A 25,287-nucleotide genomic window follows, 5' to 3' on the forward strand; every position below is an offset into this window, starting at 1 on the left:
GGCCAGAGCGGGGGCGTCTCTCCCGAGCGCCCAACGCGGGCAAGCGGGTGGTGGTGGGGGGGGAATAGTGCTCAAACCCAAAGCCCCGTGAAGAAACAAACCAGCTTTTCAAGGTGAACCGCTTCTGCTCCTCAGCCTGTGCCTTTAAGCTCCGTATGCAAACTCCCCGTGTGCCTCCCACCCTCCCCCCCAGAGGCAGAGCCGCCGGGGAGGGGGAGCCCACGGCAGCCGCCGCGCCGGGGCAGGAGGTTTCCAGGGAAAAAACCACCTCGGTGGCAACGGGAAAAGCAAAGCAGGTGAGTTCCTGCTCCTTCTTAACAGTCCTTTTTATTTACTTCGAGGTGTCGAGCTCTTGGCTCGGGCGGGAAGAGGGTAACCCGCGCCTCCGCGGGTAGCTGCCCCCTGCTCCGGGGCGCGTCCCGTCCCGGTGGCCACACACCCGCCCGCGCTAGCCAAGGCGGGTGGGCAGCGCAGGCAGAGCCAGCCCCTCCGGGCTGGGGCCGGAGGGCTCGGGCAGGGGGCTCTGCCTGCACTCGGGCACTTCCAGGCAAGTGGGGAGTTGGAACTGCTCCTCCCCGCTGGATTTTGCCCCCGTGCTTGGGGAAATTCCTCTCGCTTTGCCGGCTCCAAGGAAACTGCTTGTTCCTGGGTTTATTGCCTGTTAGGGGAAACATCTCACCTTGCATTTGAAGTAAGAGGCGCGAATAACCTCAGTCGCTTGTGGCTAAATAATTTTCCTTATGTGATCCCGGAGTGCTTGTTAGTGCTTTGCCATTCCATGTGACTCTAAAATGATTCGGGAAGGGGGGGGGGTGGCGTTGGGAGCACATTGCGCAAAGAAATCAGTGATGCTGGAGGGGCTTTGTTCTGCTAATCAGTGCAAAGGAACCAGCACTGGCCACAGAAATGGGCTCCCCGTTGAATTTACGCGGAAGTTTGGCACTTGGGCCAGTTGCGCCTTACAGAAGTAGAACATTCCATCTTTCGTCTATGAACCAGCACGTCTCCAGCTACACCCAGTGGGTGGTTTAATGGGTGAGCGTTGGTGGCAAGTGATCCCTGGACCCTCTCCTCTGCAAGTGCTGGATAAGGAGGAACGTCTTAGTTTTTTTTAACACTCTGGAAACCAAACAAGGAGAATGGTCTTCATCATTTAAAAGCTATCACGAATTATGAAATATTCTGGAAAGAAAGTTCATTGCCCGCTTCACGGGAAATGAATAGTGCAGCTTTAGCAATAACACAGACCTAAACGCTAAAATAAGCAATGTTATTGCTGTGTGAAATACGCTAGTGACACAGCGGTGGCTGTGACCAGTTTTGTCCTTGGCGTGGGACAAACCTCGTAGCCACCTCCGTGGGCTTGGAATAGCACCATCATTGGAGCTAAAGTAGACGTTTCTGCAGCTGGATGGGGCTTTGTTCCAACGGTTGAAGGAAAGGGCTCGACAGTGCCGTCACTCTGCTTTGCACCCGCTTGTCTTCCAGCCGTGAGGCTGCCCTGCAGGGGGCTCAGCCCTTGTCTCCCCGGGCCATGCTCAAGGGAGGTCCCGGCGGGTGAGGGTGCCAAGGAGGCCACTGGCCACGGCTGCGCCAGCATCCTGCAGCCTGTGCTCGGGGAGGGTCTCCTCGGGCAGGAGGGGCTGACAGAAGCTGTACGTGGCCACGCAGCCTCAGCACTCGAGCTCACAGGTGACACTGTCCCGCATCGGTACGCGTGAGGTTTCATTCTGCAGCCTCTGAAGTCAATGCCCAAAATGCCGTTGACTCAGACGCTGTGAGTTCCCTGCTTGACTGATGTCTTTCGTCACCGGCTGGTTTCTCTTTGTGAATTCCTGCTTTCTCACTGGTTTCTCTACGTGAATTTCTGCCTTCTCACTGGTTTCTCTATGTCAGTTCTCCCTTTGAGGGAGCAGGCATTGCAGATGACTGGTTTCAGGGTAGCATGGGCGGGTTTTTTTGCCCATGAACATTAATGCCTACCTCTCAAACTGTAATAACAGCTGAAGCTAGATACAAAAAAAAATAAAAATATAATTTACACATTGCTTCTAAGGTGTGTAAGATGGTAAGAAAGAATAAAACGGGATTATATGCAAAATGAAGACATCTGCTTTAGCCCCTGTTCCTCCAAGAGCCTCTGGTCCCAGGATGTCCACCAACTTCATCGGGATCAAGATTTCTCCCCCAGCTTTTGCACTGGGCCAGACACAGTGTCCAAGGGAGGAGGGTGGTTGTCACTAAAGGAGTGAAGCACGTTGAGTTTTTCTTGGCCATTCATGAGATGAAAAGTATCAAATTATATAGTGCTCCTATTGTGAACAGTAACTGGACAAAAATGGCACTTCCTTGCTTACTGGATACTCCCTGTGTGTATTCCGTATTTACTATCCGCACAGAGTTGTGAAGCCAGCACAGGCTGGGGGGAGGAAGGCAGCCTTTATTTTACTGTGCGATCCACGGCTAAAAGTTTAAAAAGTAATTGCAGGTACAAATCTGCCCCGTACTCTGTTACCAAAGGGAGAGCTGGGGACTGAGTGTCTCCAAGGTGGAAATGATGTTAGAGCCTTTGTTACCAGGGATAATACGAGCACCAGGGAGCTCAGCCTGTCTGTCATGCCCCAGCTGAGGCTGCGGAGCTGGCAGGCAGGGAGAGGATCTTCTTACTTGTAAATTGAGAGACATCTGAAGTCCAAGAGGGACAATAAACAAGGCCCGCACAGTGTCGCACAGTGTCGTTGGGCTTGCTGAAAGCAGGCCTGCAGCTGAACCAGAGGCGCCTCCACGAGGGGCAGCGAGCAGGCAGCCGGGCTTGTTCCTAAACCGAACGGCTGGGGCCGGTGACACCCGCCGCAGATTTGTTCTCGTGCAGGCTGCTGGCAGTCTGGAGGCTGACGCTGCTGGGGGCTCTTCGCTCGCTTACCTCAACAGAATGGAGGCGTCCTCAGCCCAGGGTCCGCAGCGTCTTAGGTGACAGTGTTCCCTCCTGCCGGGAAGAAGGGTACAGCCTTTCAAACGCAGCACAGCCCCACTACGCGTTAGCCTACAGAGAGGTGGGGGACGCGCACAGCTCTACCTGCACAGTTACGGAAGTTGGAGGTGGGTTAAAACAAAAGTGTTAAAGAAATGCAGTGTTGGGGCAGTTCAAGGAACCAGCCTGTTGGCAGGAGATGCTCATGCCACGCGAAAGAAGGCGGCTATATCAGCCAAACCTGGTTTGACCGTGTCTGCTGGTCGCGTGGACAGTTTGTCGGTGCTTAGGAAGGTAGTGTCTGCTCCAGCTGGCGTGATGCTGAGCCGCTCTCTGTGTTCCGGAAGGACGGGGAACTGCTGGAGAGGGGACAGCAAAGGGCTGCCAAGATGCTGAGGGGGCTGGAACACCTCTCTGATGAGGAAAGGCTGAGGGATTTGGGTCTCTTCAGTCTGGAAAAAAGGCGACTGAGGGGGGACCTTATCAACGCTTATAAATACTGAAAGGGGGGGTGTCAGGAGGATGGGGCCAGGCTCTTCTCAGTGGTGCCCGGGGACAGGACAAGGGGTAACGGGCACAAATTTGACCATGGGAAGCTCCATCTCAACATGAGGAGGAACTTCTTTGCTGTGAGGGTGGCAGAGCCCTGGCACAGGCTGCCCAGAGAGGTGGGGGAGTCTCCGTCTCTGGAGACATTCCAACCCCGCCTGGACGCGTTCCTGTGCCACCTGCTGTGGGTGACCCTGCTGTGGCCGGGGGTTGGAGGAGATGGTCTCCAGAGGTCCCTTCCAACCCCAAAATTCTGTGATTCTACCAGCTGGCTGCTGTTTCTGCAGGGGCTTTCTTTCATGGCATATCATCAACTCATCAGAAGATTTAAAGAAAGACGTATGGGCTCACCAGGAAGCAAGAGTTTTATTCCAACACTCCCTTCCCCCTCTGGAGCCCAACTCATGGCGCAGTCCTGGGGTGTCCTCAAGCCATAAGGGGGAACTGGCACATGGTTCTTGGTCTCTCCAGGCTGACATGTCCTTGCGCTGCACCACCACCCAACAGATACCTCTGGTTATAAATCATTGCTGAGCCCCATTTGCATCCAATTACTTTCCTAATTTAGGAAAAATTCACAAGGCTTGACCCCATTTTAACTGTGATAACTGGGTTTGACTCTTCTTGCACCAGGCTCTGCCAACAGACCTGTTCGCATACCCACATCCCTTCAGCTCCTCTGGTCATGCTTCTGCTTTCACTGACCGCAACTGACCGTCTTCTCTCTTCCGCTCAAGCTTGTGGTTTGGTGGCACAGGTGTGGTTTGGTGTTCTGGCGCCAGCGATTTTGGATGGTGAAGCCACCAAGCGAGGTATGCTGGAGTCTTGTATTTTGGGCTTTCTCCTTCTGGAGAAAAATGATTCTGCTTCTGCTGTATTCCTCCTCTGAAGTGCCACCAAGTCTTATCTTGGTGATAAAATCATGAGTCCTTCACTCACCTTTGACCAAATGCTCATTACGTCCTGAAGTTGCAGGTGGATTTGCTGCTGATCTTGTTGTCTGCCTTAAGCAAGTCGCGTATTTTTCATACCGATGCCATCATTTTGCAAAGGCTCTGTCTGGGTGAGGACTTACAGGCGTGACCTTAGACCATGAAACAGTTTTACAACCCTCGTGTCTTGAAGGCTCAGCAGACATGGTGTTACCGTGCCGAGAGCCAGGCTACCCTGTCATGGTTCCAACTTAATATGGGATAAATCACAAATACTCCAGAACACCCTGGACTCTGCCATCTGGGGACGGTAGGATTTTCTTGCATTTGTTCTCTGTACAAGAAGTTGACTTTTGAAGACATGGGTGTCACTGTTTCTTTCCCGTGTTTCTTTCCTCTGGTCAGCAGATCAGAGGAGAGGCTTGGCTCGTGTCCTCGTGTGCCAGGGGCTGGCAGACGGGGAACAGGAGAAGCTGGAGAAGAGCAGGAGGGAGCCTGGGGCAAAGCAGTGTGAGGTAGGAGTGTGAGCATTCCTCTTCTGAAGGGAGAAAGACTAAGCGTGAAGAGCTGGAGAGGACTGGGAAGGTGGAAGGAAAGGCCTCGGGAGGTGAAAACATGAAGAGAAAGACGCAGCAGAGGCAAAGGAAGAGAAATACCAAGTAGAGGAAGACAAGAGGCCAGGGAATGTGGAGGTAAACGAAGAAAAAGCAAGCCCTGTTGCCGGGTGGCCGTCAGCAGACTGCTGGGGGGTCACCGTCGCACCCCAGCCTCAGGAGCTGTCACATTTTGCAAGAAGCCAGTTTCTACCTAAAACCGGGGACCAGCACAGTTTGCGCAGAGCAGTTGTGTGCCCTGGGCCGGTCTCGCGGGTGTGCACGGCACGGGGCTCACCAGGCTGAAAGGGAGCGTCCTGCCCTGGGGAGTCTGTGACCGGTGCCCAGCGCAGGGGCAGACACCCAGCACCTCCCTCCCGGGGCCCTGCCGTCTCCCCCCGCCGCTGCCGGGCGTCACCTGCCCCCGGCCCCCTGCGGGAGCCCACCCGCCTGCTCTCACACACACGCGCTACTTCCTTGCCCTCCCTGACGAGCAGAGCCGGTGTTAGTGACAGTTTGGCTAATTAGAAGAAATATTACGCCTAAATGGGTATTCGTACTTTATATTTTGAAATTTCACCGCCTGAACAAGTCGAGAAATAAAATACATCTTGCAAGGAAATCCTACGGAATGTTTCAAGGCTGCCCTGGAGCAAAATCCAGGCTCCCCTGGAGAAAACAAACCCTGAGTGGCCAGGAAGCGGAAGAGACGGTGGCCATGTCCCAGGAATCTCGGCAGATCCTTGGGGACAGCCGGAGATTGTTATTTTCACGAAACAGTTCTTGTTGACTTTGTAGCACGTCTTCCATGCCTTCCCCGCTGAACTGGCGCAGTGAGAAGAAACCCCGCTAAGACAGGACTGGAAGGACTCTCTTAGGTCACGGAGTTTCCCCCTGCCCCTGCTATCAGGGGCATCATATTTTATAGCCACTCACAATTTATAATCTGGCAAAAAAATACCAACGTGCTTTTTCTTCGCAGCATTCCTACTGAAAACTCATGCTCCTCTGACTGTTAATACTCGCCTAATTTCTGCCCCTGCCACTAAAATTTACTTTTTCCTCTTCTGATTTTATGCAACGATGTTTTTCAACTTATATAGCTCCTTGCTACGCATCTCCATTACGTATTTATGGATGGTCCTTATCTGCTTTCACTAAAAAAAAATTTCCAATCTCTCCTTTGCTCTTGCAAGACAGGCTTTCCTTTTACTTGTCTTTTTAATTCTTTTTTAACTCATGCCACTCACACCGAAAGAAAGTAAACTTTCCTAAAGCTAAAAGGGACAGCAAAGAAGACAAGTTTTGATTGTTTCAGGAAGCAGAAGGCTTCTTTGTCTATAAATACTCTATTTTTCCAGTTAAAATGCCTGCGTAATCAATGATATGAACTTCTTTCTAGGGTCCCGAGTACCTTTTATTGTAGTATGACTTTTTATATGCAGCCAAGATTCGTTCAATTTAACTTGGATTGTCCAAATAACACCCACCCAAAGCCCGTTTTGTCCATGATGGCAATTTTTTTTTTTCTCAGATGCGATTGTCCTTCCTTTAAAGTCCATCAGCAGTAAGAGCGCGGTGGCGCTGGGCAGCACAGCTGGACTAGCTCTTTGCGTTTCCACGTTCCGCAAGACTTCAAAAGCCACTGGAAGAGCAGAGGAGGGAATTGCTCATCTGTATGTATTCAGGTCACGAGGACCACTGGAAAAAATGTTTGCTACCTGTCTCCTCTGAGCCAGAGCTGAATTGTCAAATGGAGATATTGTTAGCAAAACACAGGGGCCCAAAGTGCCTATCGCTGCCAGGCTCATACAGCTGAAAAGGAATATTTGGAGGTCTGTTATAAAAAAAAAGACACGTCTTGGACGGACCATCCCTTCCTCTCTCCTTTCTTTCTGTCTGTTCACAAAGAAGTGACCTTTTAAAATCTCTTATCTAGAAGGTTCAGTTTAAAGAGCTGCTGACGCCTCTTGGAAAATGCTGAAAAGCTCTTCTGAAACGGTGCTGCCGCTCCCTGTGTCCTGGGTGCCCTTTCTTCCCTCTCTCTCTTTCATGGCTGGATGCATTTGCATTAGAAAAGGCTGACCCTCCCCAGGTTCCCTCTTCGCTGAACTCACAGCCTGATTTATACCACCAGTAAACAGCTGCTCTCCCAGCCCAACCGCTCACAGCATCTTCTGAACCGGTAGGAAGTGGACGGTGGCAGAAGCGACCAGCCAAGATGTCCCTCGGCCGGACAGAATTTGGGGCTAAGGAAGGAAAAGCTGAGTGGGTTTTATGCAGTTGAAGCCGTCAATATCTAGGCAGAGTAAGTTTGAGAGATTAATTTTCCTTGCCAAGACCCTTCTGGTGCGACCTGTAAATCTGTTTTCCCGGCAGCTAGAGTTTGAGTCCTCAAAAAACTCATCCTGAAACGGAGGAACTTTGGACCTTTGGCCATGTATTTCCATGTATTTCAATCTGACCAACTAAATTATCTCACGTAGACTTTTGTGCGCCAATCTGAAGGGACTGGTTGTGTGTCTTCTTCCTACCCGTGCGAGATAAATATTAATCCAGTAATTTAATACGTTTTTAGGGCCAAAGGAAATCCGTTCCCCTTCTTGTCTCGCTCGGCTTCTTGCAAAGACTAACATGGCTGAAGCATGGCCGGTGGAATGACCATGGGTAAGGCAGGATATCCCAGGCTGTTTCATTCCTCCCGATACCCAGTTGTTGATGACGTGGAAAAGAAGGCCGGCCACAGGCTGGCTTGTACTAGGCAAGAGTGCAGACAGAAAAACAAGATAGAAGTGCCCCATTTGGGGCATTTTTGAGATGATGTTTGGAGTACCGTATCCCTTCCGAGCAGCTTAAGCGCATGAAGACATTGACATAGAATCATAGAATCATAGAATTGTTGAGGTTGGAGGGTATTGAAAGGTATTGATCTCAGGAGGCATGAAAGATCACACGAAGGGGCTTTGGTTCCTGTGCAGGGTATTCGTACCACTTGAGGCAAAATACTGGAAGCACCAGTGCTGACCACAGGGAAGGAGAAACTGCTCATCAGGACAGAAGCATAGCTGTAATTAAAGCACGTATTAATTGCTCTGCTTTACTAAGCACTTGGGAGCTCTCTGCTAAACGCTGTAGTGAGTTTTGTTACCCACTGAATTCACTGGCTGTGATTTTATATTTCCTTCGCAATTCTTGCAAAAATACGGACGAGCATTGGGCTACATGTGAAACCTCACCCTAGAGCCTGCCTCACAAACCGCTGCGGGGCGAGGTTTATTACTTAGCCACTTTTAATCGACGTAGCATATACCATGGGGCCGTAAGTAGCCTAGCGTCAGGATTTCGGTAGCCAGGTCCAAATGATCCAGCAGAAGCAGTCAAGGATTCTTGAGGTTTTCAATACCAATTGGCTTTGGTACGTTGACAGCCAGAGCGCCGAGCAGGTCTCGCTCCACAGCTCCCCATTGAGACGGCAGAGTTTCATATTTAAGGATGTGACTGCAGCCTGGTCTTGTTATTTGCAGGCCTAAAGATTACTTTTTAGATAAATTTTGTACTTTGCGACTTAACTGTTCCACCTGCTACTGCGGCTCCAAAGCATCTGCTAGCGACACTGGTTGGTTTTTGGATCTTTACTAGGGGTGAGAAAACCAAGATGCCAAGCCCGGTCTATATTCATCCCTCGCCATGAGCTGGTGTACCAGTTCACCCTGGCGTCCTCGGTGGTAGGACCTTGAAACCTGTTGCTAAAGCAAACCTGGAGGACTGCCTGCTGAAGAGCGCTCACCCAGAGCTTGTGTCACCAGAAGCACCCGTGCAGAGCACAGAGACGGAGGCATCAGGCTGGTTCGTACTCACAACGGCCATAGCCGTGCTCAGCTGTGGCCTCCTCGGAAGAAAGGGAAGGGGAACCAGACAGGGAGGGGCCACCACGGTTGATGGGTTCAGGTCCTACAACCCGGACATATTAGTAATATCTCCTGACTGCAGCCTGAGGCACGGTCAGAAGACGCAGTTTTACTTCTTGTGACGATGCGCTGGTTGGAGCTCCCGGGGTAGCCATAGCTGGCATGTCACGTTTCAGCCCAGTCTTGTCCTTTTTCTCCTTTTCTTTTTAATCACAGAGGCCAGTTGTGGAGCTGCTCAGACAGCATGGACCAGGAAAAGGCAGTGCTAGGCACCCAGAGAAGGGGACCGAGGGCCCGCTGCTGGAAGGTAACCGTTGCCACTGCCGTGGTGGGCAGCGTGACAGCCCTCTACCTGGGGATCCTGCTGGGTGAGTGCGCAGCCGGGTACGTTCTTTCAGTTTATCTGCTCCAAAAAAGAAACAGTCTGCACAGTCCTCATAGTAAAAATCCCCAGAAGCCTTCTGCTGAGGACAAATTGTGATCAACTCTCCCCGCGTACACACAAATTGCGAGGGCTGTAGTCAACTCATGTTCTGAATAGCTGACTTCAAAGCATTTTATCTTCAGTATCGCGTGACACATATGCTCTGTTCCTCTCCTCTGATCTCTCCCTGTGACTCCCAAATTTCCTGTCACCGTACCTCGCTGCCCCAGCCATCTCCTGTCACAGCCTCCTGCCGCCACTGGCCGTGGCCTGTTCTGCTGTCTCATCCAGGGCACGGCCACCGTCTCCTTGCCTCTCCCACCCCCCTCCTGCTGCCTCTGCTGCCCCGTGGCCCGATGCGCCCTGGCGTGGCCCGCAGCTGACGTGCCAGCCCAGCTCTACCGTTACAGCACCACTTTCTAAGCTGGCTTTGACGCCCAGCACGCCTTTCCCCAGCCTGTTCCTGCACGGCTGGGGCCGATCTGGGATTGCACTGCTGGGTTGTACCCACCTGTCCGTTAACTTTTGTTTCAGGCTTGACAAAAAGCCACCGTTTTCAAGTTCAAATGGGTTCACTGCAAAATGTTCCTATTGCATGGGGTGTGGGGTAGCCCAGCATGGCTACGGGGCACCCCCGAGGCAGCCGGGGGTGGTCAGGGACAGGCAAGCTGCTCAGACCAGGGGGGACTGACGTTCCAAAGTGGACAGCGAGGAAGGCTGGGTCCGGCCATGGCCCCCAAACCTCCGTGTGTCCTTTGTGACTCTGACAGACACCTTCCCTCTCTGACAGCCTGTCATCCCGCGGGAGAGACCAGCTTTGAGCACACAGTGGAGCTGCGAGGAATCACATTCAACAGCAGCTTGCAGACGCAGAACTCGGACTACTACAGGGTGCTGACGCCCGCCCTTGAGAGGCTGGTGAGTTGATCTGGGCTTGCCAGAAGACTTGGGAAAGACTGTGGTGGTTGCCCAGGGCCCAGCTCGCCTGCCCTCATTCAGCAGAATCGGGATGCCAAGGGCAGGAGGGAAACGGGGATCTCTTAAACATCAGCAGGGTACGCCATGGGGCTGAGCTGCACTTTGAGAGGCCACGTCAGGGCCCCAAGAGACAGTTGTAGAGTGGGAAATGTGTGCTGAGGTCTGTCCCGTGCAAAAGGGAGGCGGTAGGAAGGCACGAAGAAGGGACGTGCCGCCTCGTGCCCTGAGTCAGGGTGGGAAAAGGGTTACACGTGGGCTGGGCACAGGTGCTCCTGCTGGCTGCAGAGACAAGAGAAGATGCTTCGGCTAGCCTGCAGCTCCCTGCGGAATCCCAGGCATCATCCAGTCCCATCTCCCTGGGGTCGCCTCCCTGGTAAGTGTGTGACCACCATTCTTTGCTTTGCAGTTTCTGTCCAGTTTCCAGGACTCCCAGCTGGACTGGAGCTGCACTGGTTGCACCATCCTGGGCTACAGGTGAGTGTAGGCAGCGCTCTCCGCAGTCTCCGCGGCTCACGGTTCAGGGCGTTCTGACAAGCTCCACCAGGAAGGTGAGCTCACACCTGCATTCTTGTGCAAAACTAGTACAAAGAGAAACTGCTTTTTGGTCCAGGCTGGATTTTCTTCTGGGCTCGCACCAATGTTCTGGATTCTTTCACTTGGAAATGCAGTTGGAAAGGAGAACGGCTTTGTTCAACCAAAGCTGAACTTTGGGCCAAAGAAAAAAAAAAAAAACAAATGACCATTTCAACCCAGAGCACAACTCCAGAGAAACTTACACCTTAAATTATTAAGAATTAGTTTTGTTTCCCTCGAGTTCCCCGAAGGCAACTAGCAGAAGAGCCTGTCCCTTGTACTGACCATGGAGCCAATGTACCCATTAATTCTGTCTCCCAGCAGGAATGGAAACTCGAGTGTGATTGTCCGTTTCCGCCTCCGCTTTGCCGTCCAGGATTCCCAGCCCCTGAGCTCTACCATGGAGGAGGAAGCTCTCAGGCACGGGCTGGCGGCTGCCCTGCAGGAGCAGGGTCTCTCCCTGGCTGCCTATGGGACTATATCCTCCGCGTCTCTTGCAGGTAACGCTCCTCCCAGAGCAAGGGCGCCCTGCGCCGGCGCTGCTGCCACCAAAGGTCACACCAGCAAAACCACAAAGCTGTGTCTCAGACAGCCAAACTGCTGCGGGGCTTTTGCTCTGGGCGTCCGGTCAAGGCTCCGTGCCCGGCAGCAACGTCAGAAATTGAGACGCTGCCAGGCACCCAAGCAAACCAACAAAAGATGCTCTGCCTGGCTCCCAGGTGCTACCGGCTTCAGAAGACGGCAGCAGAAACGTGCCTAAATCTTGGCGGTTGCTCAACAGACATTCATGGGGAGGCCCCAGGCCCCCCGCCAACGCCAACTCTGTCCTGCTGCTCTCTGGCCTGCTTTGGGGACCTGCAGCAACATCAGAGCCTAAAGCATAAATTGCAGCTTCTTTGGCTTTTCTTGCAGCACCTGGAACCGGCCTGAGGGACAGGAGGTCAAGCTTCAGAAGGTTAATTGCCGGGTTGTCTGTACCTACAAGCACACAGCAGCCCTTAGGCGGTCCTCAGAGTTGTAGCAATAATTCCTGCTTAGGTAGATAGTTCTCATATTTTAATTCTTCATGGAAACCACCTGACTAGAAATTCTCCTTTCCTTCCGTGATTGTGGAGTTGCATGCGGCCACAGGACTCCAGGTCCAACAGATTTTAAAAAAAAAACAACACGTATGCCTGAGAAACGTGAAGGTGTGGGTTCCTCTGCCCTCCCTGCCATGGCGGGCAGGGTCCCTGCCTCGTCGGGAGCCCTGTGCAGCCCCAGCAGGAGGTGCACAGACACCCCTCGGCTTTAGGCAACAGCTTCAGCCGCGGAGCCTGCTCCTGGGAGGCAGCTCACTGCCACGGCTCTTGGGAATGTCTCCCTGCCCCCGGCATCGCCCCAGCAGCCCGCAGGGCCGTAGGTGGCTGCTCCTCCGCTGCCCGTGGGGCGGCAGACTGAGGAAGGGCCCCGGGAAGGGAACAGGGCCAGGAGCTCACTGCTGGCCCCGGGGCAGGGAAGGTGATGGCCAGGCGGGAGGAAAAGACGAAGCGAAGCCTCTGCCAGGCCTGGCCCGGGAGCAGCACAGCCTACGGGAGCACCCAGGTCCCGTGCCCCCGACTGGGACGCCCTCACTGATCCCCATTCCTTCCATTTTGTCACAGGTCCCAGTGAGGTCTCTCCCCACAGACCTGGACTGAAATCAGGTAGGTGACGGGCAGGAGGAAGGACCATCTGCCCCAGCTCCTTGGCTGCGCTCTGCAGCCTGACCTGTAGCCTCCTCCTTACCGGTGGCCAGTCTGCAGAAGGAAGAGGCATTTGCGCCCCATCTGCTTCATAACCTGGTGGCCCAGGGCCCTGCCCCTCTTTCCCCCTGCAAGCTCAACAAGAGCTGCAGCTCCGCTCCTGGCTCCATCCCGAAGGGACTCTGGCACTGCCAGGGAGCAGAGCGATAAGGACACCACAGTGGTTGTCCCTGGGGAAGCCGGGGGACGGTTGCTGGGAGGGCGGCAGAAGACACGAGTGACTCAAGCCTTGCTGTCCCCAGGGAGCTGCCCTGGAGACATGTTCACTTGCCGTAACACCCAGTGCGTGTGGAAAGAAAACCCCGAATGCGATGGCCAAAAAGACTGCGCTGATGCCTCTGATGAAAGGGGCTGTGGTGAGTCCCTTGCAGCAGGTCTCCTGGACATGGGGGACGGGCCACAACCCACTGCTGCGGACCCTGGCAGCTGTAACACCCCTGGGCTTCTGGGCACTGAAGGGAGACAAGGACACAGCACAACTTGTCAGGCCAGTAGTAGATGGCTGCATGAGGATGAGGGGTACTGTACCCCAGGAACACCTTGGTCCCACCACCAGCTGCAAAGGGTCATGACAAGGCCCACCTTCCTGGTGGGCTGGCATGCTGGGCAAGCACCACATGCCCACAAGCTGCTAGAAGCTGATCACGAGGCAGTGGCTGAGCTTGTCAAACTAGCCAAGATGTTTCTCTCCAGAATTCCTTGCTTTAGAAGAGTTTCAGGGAGAATGCTGTGATGGGCCAGTGCTTTGCAGTGCTCTTTTACAAGCTTGCAGGTTAATGTCTGCCCTGTGACATCCCTGGCAATGTCACAGAATCGCAGAATGGTTTGGGTTGGAAGGGACCTTAAAAAGATCATCTAGTTCCACCCCCCTGCCCTGGGCAGGGACACCTCCCACCAGCCCAGGTTGCTCCAAGCCCCGTCCAACCTGGCCCTGAACCCCTCCAGGGATGGGGCAGCCACAGCTTCTCTGGGCAACCTGGGCCAGGGGCTCACCCCCCTCACAGCAAACAATTTCTTCCCCAGATCTCATCTCAATCTCCCCTCTTCCAGTGTAAAACCCTTCCCCCTCGTCCCATGGCTCCCCTCCCTGCTCCAGAGTCCCTCCCCAGCTTTCCCGGAGCCCCTTTAGGGACTGGAAGGGGCTGGAAGGTCTCCCCGGAGCCTTCTCTTCTCCAGGCTGAACCCCCCCAGCTCTCTCAGCCTGTCCTCCCAGCAGAGGGGCTCCAGCCCTCCCAGCATCTCCAGGGCCTCCTCTGGCCCCGCTCCAACAGCTCCGTGTCCTTCTGCTGTCGGTGCCCCAGCGCTGGAGGCAGCACTGCAGGGGGGTCTCCCCCGAGCGGAGCAGAGGGGCAGAATCCCCCCCTCGCCCTGCTGCCCACGCTGCTGGGGATGCAGCCCAGGCTGCGGGGGGTTTCTGGGCTGCCAGCGCACGGTGCCGGGGCCTGTGGAGCTTCTCCCCCACCGACACCCCCGAGTCCTTCTCCTCAGGGCTGCTCTCCATCCCTTCATCCCCCAGCCCGGGTTTGTGCTGGGGGTTGCCCTGACGTGGGTGCAGGGCCCTGCACTTGCCCTGGTTGAATTTACAGGGTCTGCACAGTTGTAACAACACAGCTGTAATGTCCTGCTGCTGAGTGTGTGCTGGGAGCGTGCATGAAGCTGAAGCAGCTTTTCTCCTTGCCCCTGGGTTCCGATGGATGCTCCGTCTCTCTCCTCCCTTTCAGACTGCGGGAGCCGCCCTGCCATGCAGACTGCCAGCAGGATTGTCGGCGGCTCAGAGGCATCCAGAGGGGAGTTCCCGTGGCAAGTCAGCCTGCGAGAAAACAACGAGCACTTCTGCGGCGCTGCAATCCTCACGGAGAAGTGGCTGGTGTCTGCTGCTCACTGCTTTACTGAGTAAGCTCCAGCCATGCTAGCTTGCCCCCCCGCCCCCCTCCCGTTTCCAAAGGCTGCCATATCTCCAGCCATGTACCACACTGGTTTTCTTCCCCTCCCAGATTAAGCCACGGGGAGCTCTTGTCCCAGAGCAGATGGCAGGAGGCAGCACCACCCACACCAGGCTCTGGTTTGCGGAGCAATCCTCTGGCTGCCCGCTCCCACGGTCCCGGCTGTCTTTCTTCCAGGTTTCCGGACCCAGCCATGTGGGCAGCCTACACCGGGACCACCTCCCTCAGAGGCTCAGAGAGTGGTGCCGTGAAAATGGGCATCGCACGCATCATCCCGCACCCCTCCTACAACGCCGACACGGCTGACTACGATGTGGCCGTGCTGGAGCTGAAGAGACCCGTGACCTTCACTAAGTACATCCAGCCTGTGTGCCTGCCGAACGCTGGGCATCACTTCCCCGCCAGCAAAAAGTGCCTTATCTCCGGCTGGGGCTACCTCAAGGAGGATTTCTGTAAGCGAAGCGTGGCAGACGGCATGGTGGGGTGGGAGCAGTGCAGGAGGCACCGGGGGAGGGAGCTCAGGCCGTGCTTTGGGCAGCCGGGGTGGGCTGTAACACGGGCGGCTGGTCCCACGCAAGGCTACCTGCCGCGAGCTCATGCTGGCGTCTTTCTCCTTTAGTGGTGAAACCCGAGTTCCTGCAGAAAGCAACAGTGGAGCTGCTGGACCAGAAGCTGTGCTCCAGCCTCTACAGCCATGCCCTCACAGAGAGGATGTTGTGTGCTGGCTACCTGGAGGGGAAAATCGACTCTTGCCAGGTAAGCTTCACCCAGGGAAGCCGGCACACCTCCCCACCTGAGTCCTTTCCCTCCCAGGATGCACCAAGCAGCACTTCAAGAAGCATGGTCATGGTTCCCCCCCTAGGTTTGAGGCTGTGCCTTGGAGCCAAGCACGGTCAGGGACTGCAGAAGACAAAAATGATGCTATGTTCCCTAGCTTGGAGTAGGACATTGCTCTTTAAGGGGCTCTTTTGGCTATTTAACTACTTTTCCCTGCTTCCTGAGCTGTAATCAGGGCTGGCACTACCAACGTACCTGGTAGGTCCTCAGGTCAAAAGCCAGATGGTAAAGGGCAGCAGTGGAAACTAAAACATACACAACAGTTTTTGGTGAACAACTTGGTGTTTTCCCTAGTTAGCCTTTATCCGGCTTGGAATTGTAAGTGGAGAAAATCCTGCTTTTCACAATACGTGGGACGAGGAGGGCTGTGTTGTGAGAGGAGGACTCTGATTGCTATGCCTCTCCCCGTGGTTTGGCAGGGCCCTTCATATCTCCAGCCACCAGCTGAGCAAAACTGCCCTTCTCTGGTGGTAGCACTTCATATTTCTGCAGCAAATGCAGCACAAACACCAGAGAAGGGGCCAAGAACGGGAGATTCGAGGTTGGATGATGAGCATGACCCACCTGGTTATTCATTACTCACCTAGAGCAACCCAGCTCCCAGAAGGCCCTGCCAGCTTCACAGACCCCACATGTCCTACATCAGTGACACTCCTATGGACCCACCGTAGCAAAGAATCGGCCAGGGAACCCTAGGCCAAATCAAGAAAACATCATGCAAAGCTTAGCGTGATCTTCCTGGCTTCTGTGTCATGCAACGAACACCCATCATTGGGCGGTTCAGGGGTTGCTGGGCTTTACCTTTAAGAGCAGCAGTTTAATACATTATTAAACCAGTAGAAGTGCTACCCTAGGTTTTATGGAGGATGCCTTTGTGCTTTTCTGGCGTATCAAGGGCCCAAGGCTACTGCTTAATAGCAGGATGGCTTGCCCACACAGGGGAGCACCCAAAGGCCAGCACAGGAGATGCTTCACTCATCCCCAGGCTGGAGTAAATAAGCAGGTGTGAGCTGGGATACGCAGGGACAGAGAGACACCGTCTGGCAGAGTTACGCTGAGGGCGGCCAGGGCAACCTCGGAGCATCCCCACGGAGAGCTCACCATCTGTCTTCTCTTGCAGGGTGACTCTGGTGGGCCCCTGGTTTGCCAAGAACCATCCGGCAAGTTTTTCCTGGCGGGAATTGTGAGCTGGGGAATCGGTTGTGCTGAAGCCAGGCGGCCCGGAGTTTACACACGTGTTACCAAACTCAGAGACTGGATCTTGAACGCCATTTCTGCCTTCCCCGCCTCCGTAGCCCGTACTGTCCCTCCAATACACCTCCATACGAAGAGTAACGTGGTCAGCTCTGGAGAGCTCAACACCACCATCACTGGAGCAACCCCCACCGCTTCACCAGCCCCGGCTGCCGGCAAGCCAGCGACTGCCTCGAGACCACAAGGTATGAGCACCCACAGGGTGGGTGCACCTCGGCAGGAAGAGTGGCTGGTACAGGTCCAAACGTCAGGTTTGTTCTTCCGCTGAGCTGAAATGGCCATCAGTAGGGTGACCCGCACAGCCCCTGCCTAAGCGCTAAGGGCCAAGGCCCAAGTGACACTACCTGGCTGCCCCGGCACAGCCCAGAGCAGCCCGGCAAAGGCACTCAGCACCTGTGCAGATTGCTTTCATGGGTTCCTTTGTGCAACTGAATGCGTAATTTTGTCTGCGGTCTGTGCAATTGGTCCGCTCCAGCAAGCCCAGGACACGGTACTAAGACACAGCAGCGTCTGACGCTGTTTAACCCGTTGACCACTCACTTTTCATTACCACCTAAGGACCTCCCAGCAGTTCAAAGTTGACGGCTGCAACTTCACAGCAGCCCTGCATCTTCTCCCCGGAGGGAGGGCAGGTGTCTATAGGATGACCTGTCAGCTCCGAGGAGCCCTCCCAGCAGCTCTGCAGGGAGAGGCAGATGTAGAATATTTTTCTACATTTAGGATTAACTTTTTATCTGGAATGGCAAGGCTACGACGGGCAGAGCCGCTGGTTACTTTGCTTTCGAGAGAGGCACAGGATTAAGGACTTGCCAAGAGCAAGATGCAGAACAGCAGTTTGGGTGAAAGCCCGCGTATGGCTGCGCATTGTATGGTTGGACTCGGTGATCTCAAAGGTCCTTTCCAGCCATGGAGATTCTATGATTCTATGGCCACCAGCAGGGACTGCCAGGCTCGGCAGGCAGGGCTCGGGGAGATGCCTCACGCTTCAGCCCTGACCTGCCCCTGCTCAGGCTCCCTGGTCAGGGACAGCAAAAGTCTCTCCTCGCTGCTCTCCTGCTACGAGTACTCACCAGTCGTGCTTTGCCTTTCGTTCAGAGTGTGGAGGACGACCTGGGTTCTCTAAACCCAGCAAGATCGTGGGAGGAACAGACGCTTCCAGAGGAGAGATCCCCTGGCAAGTCAGCCTGAAAGAAGACTCAAGGCATTTCTGTGGAGCCACCATAATTGGGGACCGCTGGCTGCTGTCGGCAGCTCACTGCTTCAATGAGTAAGAGTCCACCTCTGGTAGCCCTGCTTTTCCAGCTCGCCCGCCCCCGGCACAGAGCTGTCTAGTGGCCGCGTGGCCAAAAAACCCACAGCTGTGGCACTGGAGTCACAAGAACACGCGTTGGACGTTAATGGTTGTTATGGCTAGAGACTGATTGATCGTAAAAGGGGTTTTGCGGGGCGGCAGGGAAAGGTTAAAGTAGCCTTGGCAGGTAGCAAGGACAACACATCTAACGGTGGAAAAGGACAGGTGCCACCAGAGAGCTTCTTCAAGAAATTTAACCTTAAAAATTGGCTGTAACGTAGGAAATAAGAGACGTGTAGTCAGCTGTTAAAGGGAAGAGGGGGCAGGTCAATCCCGCGTAGTTCTGTTAAACAGCGAGCCCAAGCCCAGACGTATAAACAACCCCGATAAAGAAAGGAGTAGCAAGAAGACGATGTTAGTCAAGAATAAAAACTCCTGAAGGCCGAAAAGGGTGGGGGACTAACTATGAAGAGTTTCAAGACAACCGTATGCATTAAATAGCTGGGCAATAAAGCAGCAAGTGAAATGCAAGGTGTGAAGCGAGACACACGGCAGTTCTGTGTCAGTGGCAATTAAAGAGCAAGTGAACGCTAGTAATTAGATTATTATTAGATAATAGATTATTAGATATTATTCTAGATAATTATTAGATAAAGAACTGAGATTACCAGTATTTTGCTGGTAATCCCCAGCGTACCGACTTCTCAAACATGGCACGCAGTGCTAGAATAACACGGTAAAAAGGCTGGCACAAGGATGAGCTGGGTGCGGAACCGCATCCCGAACAAACGTGTCAAAATAGATCAGACCAGACTCGGGAAAAGAGACACCTGGGTGGGCAGGGAGTGTGTGACAGGGACTACGCAGTTACGAAGGGTACAGACCAAGGGTTTAGGGAATGCCTTCTTACTGCTTCCCCAAGATCCAGTAACCACCAAGAGCAGGTGGAAAACAATCAAAAGGAAGCAGTTTGTCATAAATGTCATTAAGCTGAATGTTTAAAATTCATATGGGTTTTTTTAAAAAAAAAAAAAAAAAAGGAATAAACCACAAAAATCCATCAAGACCTACTGAATGTAGAGACATTTCATGCCTGAAATCAAAAATTTCTGGAGGTGAGGAGAGGGTTACTACATGTTTACCTGCTCCTCAGGAGACATCCAACACGTGCCACTGCTGGAAACGGTTCTTTGGGCCTGACTCCGCAGGGTTGCTCGTCTGCGTGCTGGACCTTACTTTGTAAAGTAAGGTTTCAAACACCGATCGCTTAAAGTTGTCTGCAATTTTAAATGCCAGAATTCATGCTAGGCTGTGCTATTCATATCCGCATGCTTAGGCTTATGTATTTGCAGGACAAATCCAGAAGAGATTGAAGCCTCCGTGGGCACAACATCACTCAATGGAACGGATGGGAATGCCGTGAAAGTCAACGTAATAAGAGTGATCGAGCATCCCCTCTTCAACCCCATTATTCTGGACTTTGATGTGGCTGTACTTGAGTTGGCAAGACCTCTTGTCTTCAACAAATACATCCAGCCCATCTGCCTCCCACTTGCTGTGCAGAAGTTCCCTGTTGGCAAGAAATGCATAATTTCTGGATGGGGTGACCTCCAGGAAGGGAACGGTAAGCGGTGGTGCATCTCCAGTTGGTTTGCTCTGGAGCAGTGACAGACTCAGCAGCGCAGCCTGTTCCACTGCGACCAGAGAGTCCTGGGAGCGTCCAGGACAGGGGACAATAACGGACAGTCGGGAGCTGACAGAAACACAAGAATAAGGGCGCGCAGAGCTCATCCTTAAACCGCAGTTATTTAGGAGTCACCAGCAAACAAGAAAACGGAGAGAGCAGGAACCAGGAGAAACCTGCTGGGCTGCTCTCGGTAGTTCTCCCACGTGAAGCCGGAGCGGGGCACTGCCTCGGGGGCCTGCTGTCGCGCTGCGGTGACAGTGCGTCAGCCTCAGCAGCGTGCTCAGTCGCAAAGACGTTCCGGCCAGTTAGAAAAAGCAAAAATCCCGCCGCAGGGAGAAGGCCTGACAGTGGCACGCGTGCTACCAAAAAAAGCCCGACTGTCCCTCTAACAGTTGACCACGGGCTGTCACGACAGAAACTTGCTGCCTGTGTGCAGTGTCCTTTGCCCAGGTGCGAAACTGCAGCCCGGGGCGAGCCAGGAGCTCCAGGGCTGCCCATACAGGGCTCACCTGCTGTGTGGGATTACAGGCTATTTCCCTGAAGTAGGTTCTAGGTCAGTCCAAAAGCCGTTAGTTCCCGCTTCCCTCTGCTGCACTCACTAATCCTGTGGTTTTTGCGCAGGCACCAAGCCCGAGGTCCTGCAGAAAGCCTCTGTGCGCATCATAGACCAAAACACCTGCAACTTTCTCTACAACTTCTCCCTCACGGACCGAATGATCTGTGCTGGCTTCCTGGAGGGGAAGGTAGACTCGTGCCAGGTAAGAGTCTGGGATTTCTCTGCTCTTCTGTGGATTGTTCCAGAAAGCTGGGCTAACTCACAGCCTCAGCACATCCTTGGGAAATATGTACCGAGCTGCTGTGGCCAGGCTGTAATCACAGAATCATCGAATCTTCATGGTTGCAAAGGACCTTTGAGATCATCGAGTCCAACCATACACACACAAAAAAACCCCTCCAATCTGTGCCACTAGAGCATGCCCTGAAGTGCCACATCTAGATGTTTCTTAAACACCTCTAGGGACGGTGACTCAACCCCCTCCCTGGGCAGGCTGTTCAGTGCCTGACCACTCTGTCAGTAAAGTCATTCTTCCTGATATCTAATCTAAACCTCCCCTGCCGCAGCTTCAGACCATTTCCTCTGGTCCTGTCCTTATTCCCCTGGGAGAAGAGCCCAACACCCACCTCTCTGCACCCTCCTTCCAGGGAGTTGTAGAGGGCAAGGAGGTCTCCCCTCGGCCTCCTCTTCTCCAAGCTGAACATGCCCAGCTCCCTCAGCCTCTCCTCACATGCCCTGGTCTCCAGACCCCTCCCCAGCCTGGTCGCTCTCCTCTGGACACGCTCCAGCACCTCAATGTCCCTCTTGTCCAGAGGGGCCCAGAACTGAACACAGCACTCGAGGTGAGGCCTCACCAGCGCCGAGCACAGAGGCACCAGCACTTCCCTGCTCCTGCTGGCCACACTGCTCCTGACACAAGCCAGAACGCTGTTGGCCGCCTTGGCCACCTGGGCACACTGCTGGCTCATGTAATCCACGTGTACGTTAGCTCAGAAAACTCAGACGACTGCCCTGGGGCTTTGGAAAAGTAAATAAAGCTCCATCCAAGTTGAGCATGACTTAACCCAACATCCCACTTCTCTGGCTGGCCAGACCGGAGTCCTGGATGAAGCAGGTCTCCTTCTGTGGCAGCGAGACAGTGGTAGTTGGTGGTGGCTGCCCTTCACTCGTGGAGAGGTGCCATCAGTAGCTATTAACTTTCATGACAAATGCCACTTGTACCTGGGCAGCCAGGTTGAGCCATGGACCTTAGTTTCAGCCTCTGCACACTCATGCCTTGCACACACACTGCACGGCGGCAGACAGCCCCGCGGGGCTGGATAAAGAAGAGTTTGGGGCAAGCCGAGTCCTCTCAGTGTGGCTGAGGGGCAGCCCCAGGTAGGCTCCCCCTGGGGAGATACTGAGCTGAGCAGCCATTGCCTTGCTTCTTCCTCAGGGAGATTCAGGAGGACCCCTGGCCTGTGAGGTGACCCCAGGAACGTTTTATCTGGCCGGCATCGTGAGCTGGGGAATTGGTTGTGCCCAGGCTATGAAACCCGGTGTGTACTCCAGAATTACCAAACTCAAAGACTGGATCCTGGATACCATCTCACAGTCGCCCAGTCCTGGCGTAGGCACCCTTTCCAGTTCAGCCATCACTAGAACTTCTACTGCAGCCATCCTCACCCACCAGCCCAGCACAACAGCTGCAAGTCCAATCGACAGAACCACCCTGGAGATGAAGACGACCACAACCATGAAAGAAACCCCCACAGCTCTGAAAACCACTGAGCCTGCCAAACCCACCCAAGCCCCAGGTAAAATTGACAACAGATTTATTGACGTGTTGGTAGGATGCCTCCAGCCCCAGCACAGGGTACTGAGCAGCCCATGGGTTATTGCCTTCTAGTGGTGCCTTGTACCAGCCTTACCTTCAAGTGTTCCAGCAAGGTCTGTATTGGAAAAGAAAATCCCGAATGTGATGGCATTGTTGACTGCAGCAACGGCTTCGATGAGCGCAACTGTGGTGAGTACCGCTTTGCTGCCCGCGCCTGCTGCCCAGCCTTCTTCAACATTACCCAACCCACCAACTTCACACGGGCTGTCTTGGGCCCCACGTTGTACGCTGGGGGGCTGGGCCAGCCCCTTGTGGTCCAGGTCCTCCTTGGTCTGCCAGAGCCTACAATAAGATAAAGCTGGGCGAGCAGCATCCAAATTTTCTGCCAGGGAATGTGGCCTCTCCTCCTACGCTATGAGCATTAGAACCCATTTCCCAGCACACAGGCCTTCTGGTCTGCTAGTACAAGCTGGCAAGACAGCTCAGAAGAACGTGGCAGCCCAGAAGTCTTGTCATCCCTGGGACTAACTCCTTGGACTGCACATTCCTTGCTGGGTGACAGCTCAGCCAGTCCATCCAAACGTTCCCCTCCCCACGTACCACATCCCTGGAAGGTGTGATCTGTGATAACATGTAAAAGTTCCCAAACCATACATACATGTCTGCCAAGCCTCGCCTCAGATGGGTAATGACATTCGTCAGATGGAGTCTCCGTCTCTGGAGACATTCCAAACCCACCTGGACGCGTTCCTGTCCAACATGCTCTGGGTGACCCTGCTCTGGCAGGGGGTTGGACTGGGTGATCCCCAGAGGTCCCTTCCAACCCTACGACTCTGTGATCACATCCTACTGCCCCGTGTGTGTCTCCCAGAAGGCCGCCCCATGGCACGGACTATGGAAGGAGGGTAGCTATCGCTTTCACTTATGGTTACTTAAAACCACGCTGCCTCTTCTTCTGTCCCAGACTGTGGCATAACGACTTCTCTGGCCTTCAGCAAGATCGTGGGTGGCAGCACTGCAGCGCGAGGAGAATGGCCCTGGCAAGTCAGTCTCTGGCTTCGGCAGAAGGAGCACAAGTGCGGGGCTGTCCTCATCGCCGACCGGTGGCTGCTCTCTGCAGCTCATTGCTTTGATATGTAAGTCTGAGGCGGGCTACTGAAGACAGCTGACTCTTGGCCTCGCTCCTGCCAGCCCGCCTGCCCTTCCCCTTCCTCTCCGTCCAGCACCATGGCTGGGATGCTGTGCCCCACTGGAAGCACGCATTCCCTGTTACAGGTGTGCCCCTACAGGTAAGCATGAAGAGGAAGGAGTGGAGCAAAGCCTGGGTATGTCCACAGTGTGATGGAGACAGGGGTCCTGGCCTCACAAGGCGTGGCCATAGTGCATCCCAGCCCCACCAGTGGAGGAACAACCCTCCTTGTGAGGCCATGCTCCTAACTGCCAGGTTTGCTGTCTTTCTGCAGTTACAGTGACCCCAAAATGTGGGTGGCCTTTCTAGGGACACCTTTCCTGAGTGGCATCGATGGCAAAATGGAGAAAATATTCCGTATCTACAAGCACCCGTTTTACAATGTCTACAGCCTGGACTACGATGTGGCACTTCTAGAGCTGAACATGCCCGTCAAGTTCAGCAACACCATCAAACCTATATGTCTCCCAGACAATTCACACATCTTCCATGAAGGAGCCAGGTGCTTCATCACAGGCTGGGGCTCCACGAAGGAAGGAGGTACTGGCTGAGAGGGCTCCCTCACATCCCTGATGGCCAAGCTAAGTGCCACCTACCCCGCGACCCCAAACACTTACAATACCCACTCCCCATGCCAGGCTGGACCCTGCAGGGAATACCAACCTGGGCAAGGCCTGGCGTCACCACAGTCTCCTTCCCAACCGCCATGCACTGTGCTCCTCCATTTCGTTACACCTCTGCCCTCTTGCAGCCTTCCCAAGCTTTCTACGTGCCAGCTGCTGTGCTCCCCATCCCTGCGGCAGCTGCCCCAGCTGGGCGTCTGCAGCACGACCACCCTCCTAATACCATTTCTACCTGGTCAGCCAAGCTGCCTGACAAAGCGCACACCACAGGGACCTTCCCGTGCTTGCTCTGCCGGGGAGGACGCAGGCCTGATTCACTTTCCCAGTGCTTGCCCCTTTGGCAAGCAAGTAACGCTGCAGAGACCCCGCTCCTACACGTGCTGCCGGTTCTGACGTGCTCTGCACCAAGCTGACAGCCATGACTTCTCTCCTCAGGTCTCATGTCAAAACACCTGCAAAAAGCAGCAGTGAACATGATCGGAGACCAGGCCTGCAAAAAGTTCTACCCTGTCCAGATCAGCAGCAGGATGGTGTGTGCCGGTTTCCCCCAGGGCTCCGTCGACAGTTGTTCAGTGAGTGCGAGAGCAGCAAACACCGCGGCTGCAACAGGGCCACCTTGTGCCAAGTCCCCCGGCTATCTTCTCTGAGGAGAGCCTTGCCCTGCCTCCCCTGGCTCAGCTGTCTGTCCATCCATCTCCACTGGCTGTTGCCATGACCCAGGTCCATCCTGCAGGCACCTCGTTCTGCTTGCCCAACCTGTGACAGGTCAGGGAAACGTAGAGGGAGGTTAATGCCAAGCAAAGAGACCACAGGGATACCACGGAGCCCATTTCATGACCCTGTTGTGCCTCCAAACATGGTCTTCTGTGTCCCGGAACCCCAACCTCAGATTGTGCGTGCAAGTCCACCGCTGAGCAGTAGTCCTCCAGCTTGGAAGCAGGCTCCCGGGGAGGTGGGGAACAGGACAGCAAATGCTCCTATATCCCAGAGAGAAAGGACACGCCACAGCTGGGGGGGCTGGGCTGCCTTTTTGGATTGAGACAGGACCCTTTTCCTCTCTCTGCAGGGCGACGCAGGTGGGCCCCTGGCATGTAAAGAACCCTCAGGGAAGTGGTTTCTGGCAGGAATCACGAGCTGGGGCTATGGCTGCGCCAGGCCGTACTTCCCTGGAGTCTACACCAAAGTCACAGCTGTCCAGGGCTGGATTGCGCAGAACCTCAAGCTCTGAAGCTGCATTTCACCACTCAGGGAAGGCGACGAATGAGAGGAGTACTCGCCAGAGGATGCACTAACCCCTCAGATAATGTACCTTTTTTTTTTTTTTTTTTTTGATGCTGCAAAGGGGTGAAGATGGCCTGCAGGTATTAAGCAAATGCCAG

The 25,287-nt window shown here is 54.3% G+C and overlaps 1 protein-coding gene across 1 annotated transcript; it reads left to right on the forward strand.

The window, feature by feature from the left end:
• The first annotated feature begins 209 nt into the window (after positions 1-209).
• On the forward strand, positions 210-25,287 carry TMPRSS9 (transmembrane serine protease 9). Its single transcript, XM_063357801.1, has 20 exons — positions 210-296; positions 9,170-9,321; positions 10,168-10,295; positions 10,762-10,829; positions 11,253-11,428; positions 12,572-12,613; positions 12,955-13,068; positions 14,434-14,605; positions 14,833-15,107; positions 15,275-15,411; positions 16,613-16,931; positions 17,842-18,013; positions 19,390-19,661; positions 20,346-20,482; positions 21,716-22,076; positions 22,169-22,285; positions 23,061-23,232; positions 23,560-23,825; positions 24,344-24,480; positions 24,975-25,287. Exons 2-20 carry the CDS (start codon positions 9,198-9,200, stop codon positions 25,134-25,136), a joined length of 3,351 nt encoding a protein of 1,116 aa, XP_063213871.1. The 5' UTR covers positions 210-296; positions 9,170-9,197; the 3' UTR covers positions 25,137-25,287.

The sequence above is a fragment of the Chroicocephalus ridibundus genome, chromosome 22 (genome assembly GCF_963924245.1).
Source record: "Chroicocephalus ridibundus chromosome 22, bChrRid1.1, whole genome shotgun sequence".
In the NCBI taxonomy this organism is placed as follows: Eukaryota; Metazoa; Chordata; class Aves; order Charadriiformes; family Laridae; genus Chroicocephalus; species Chroicocephalus ridibundus.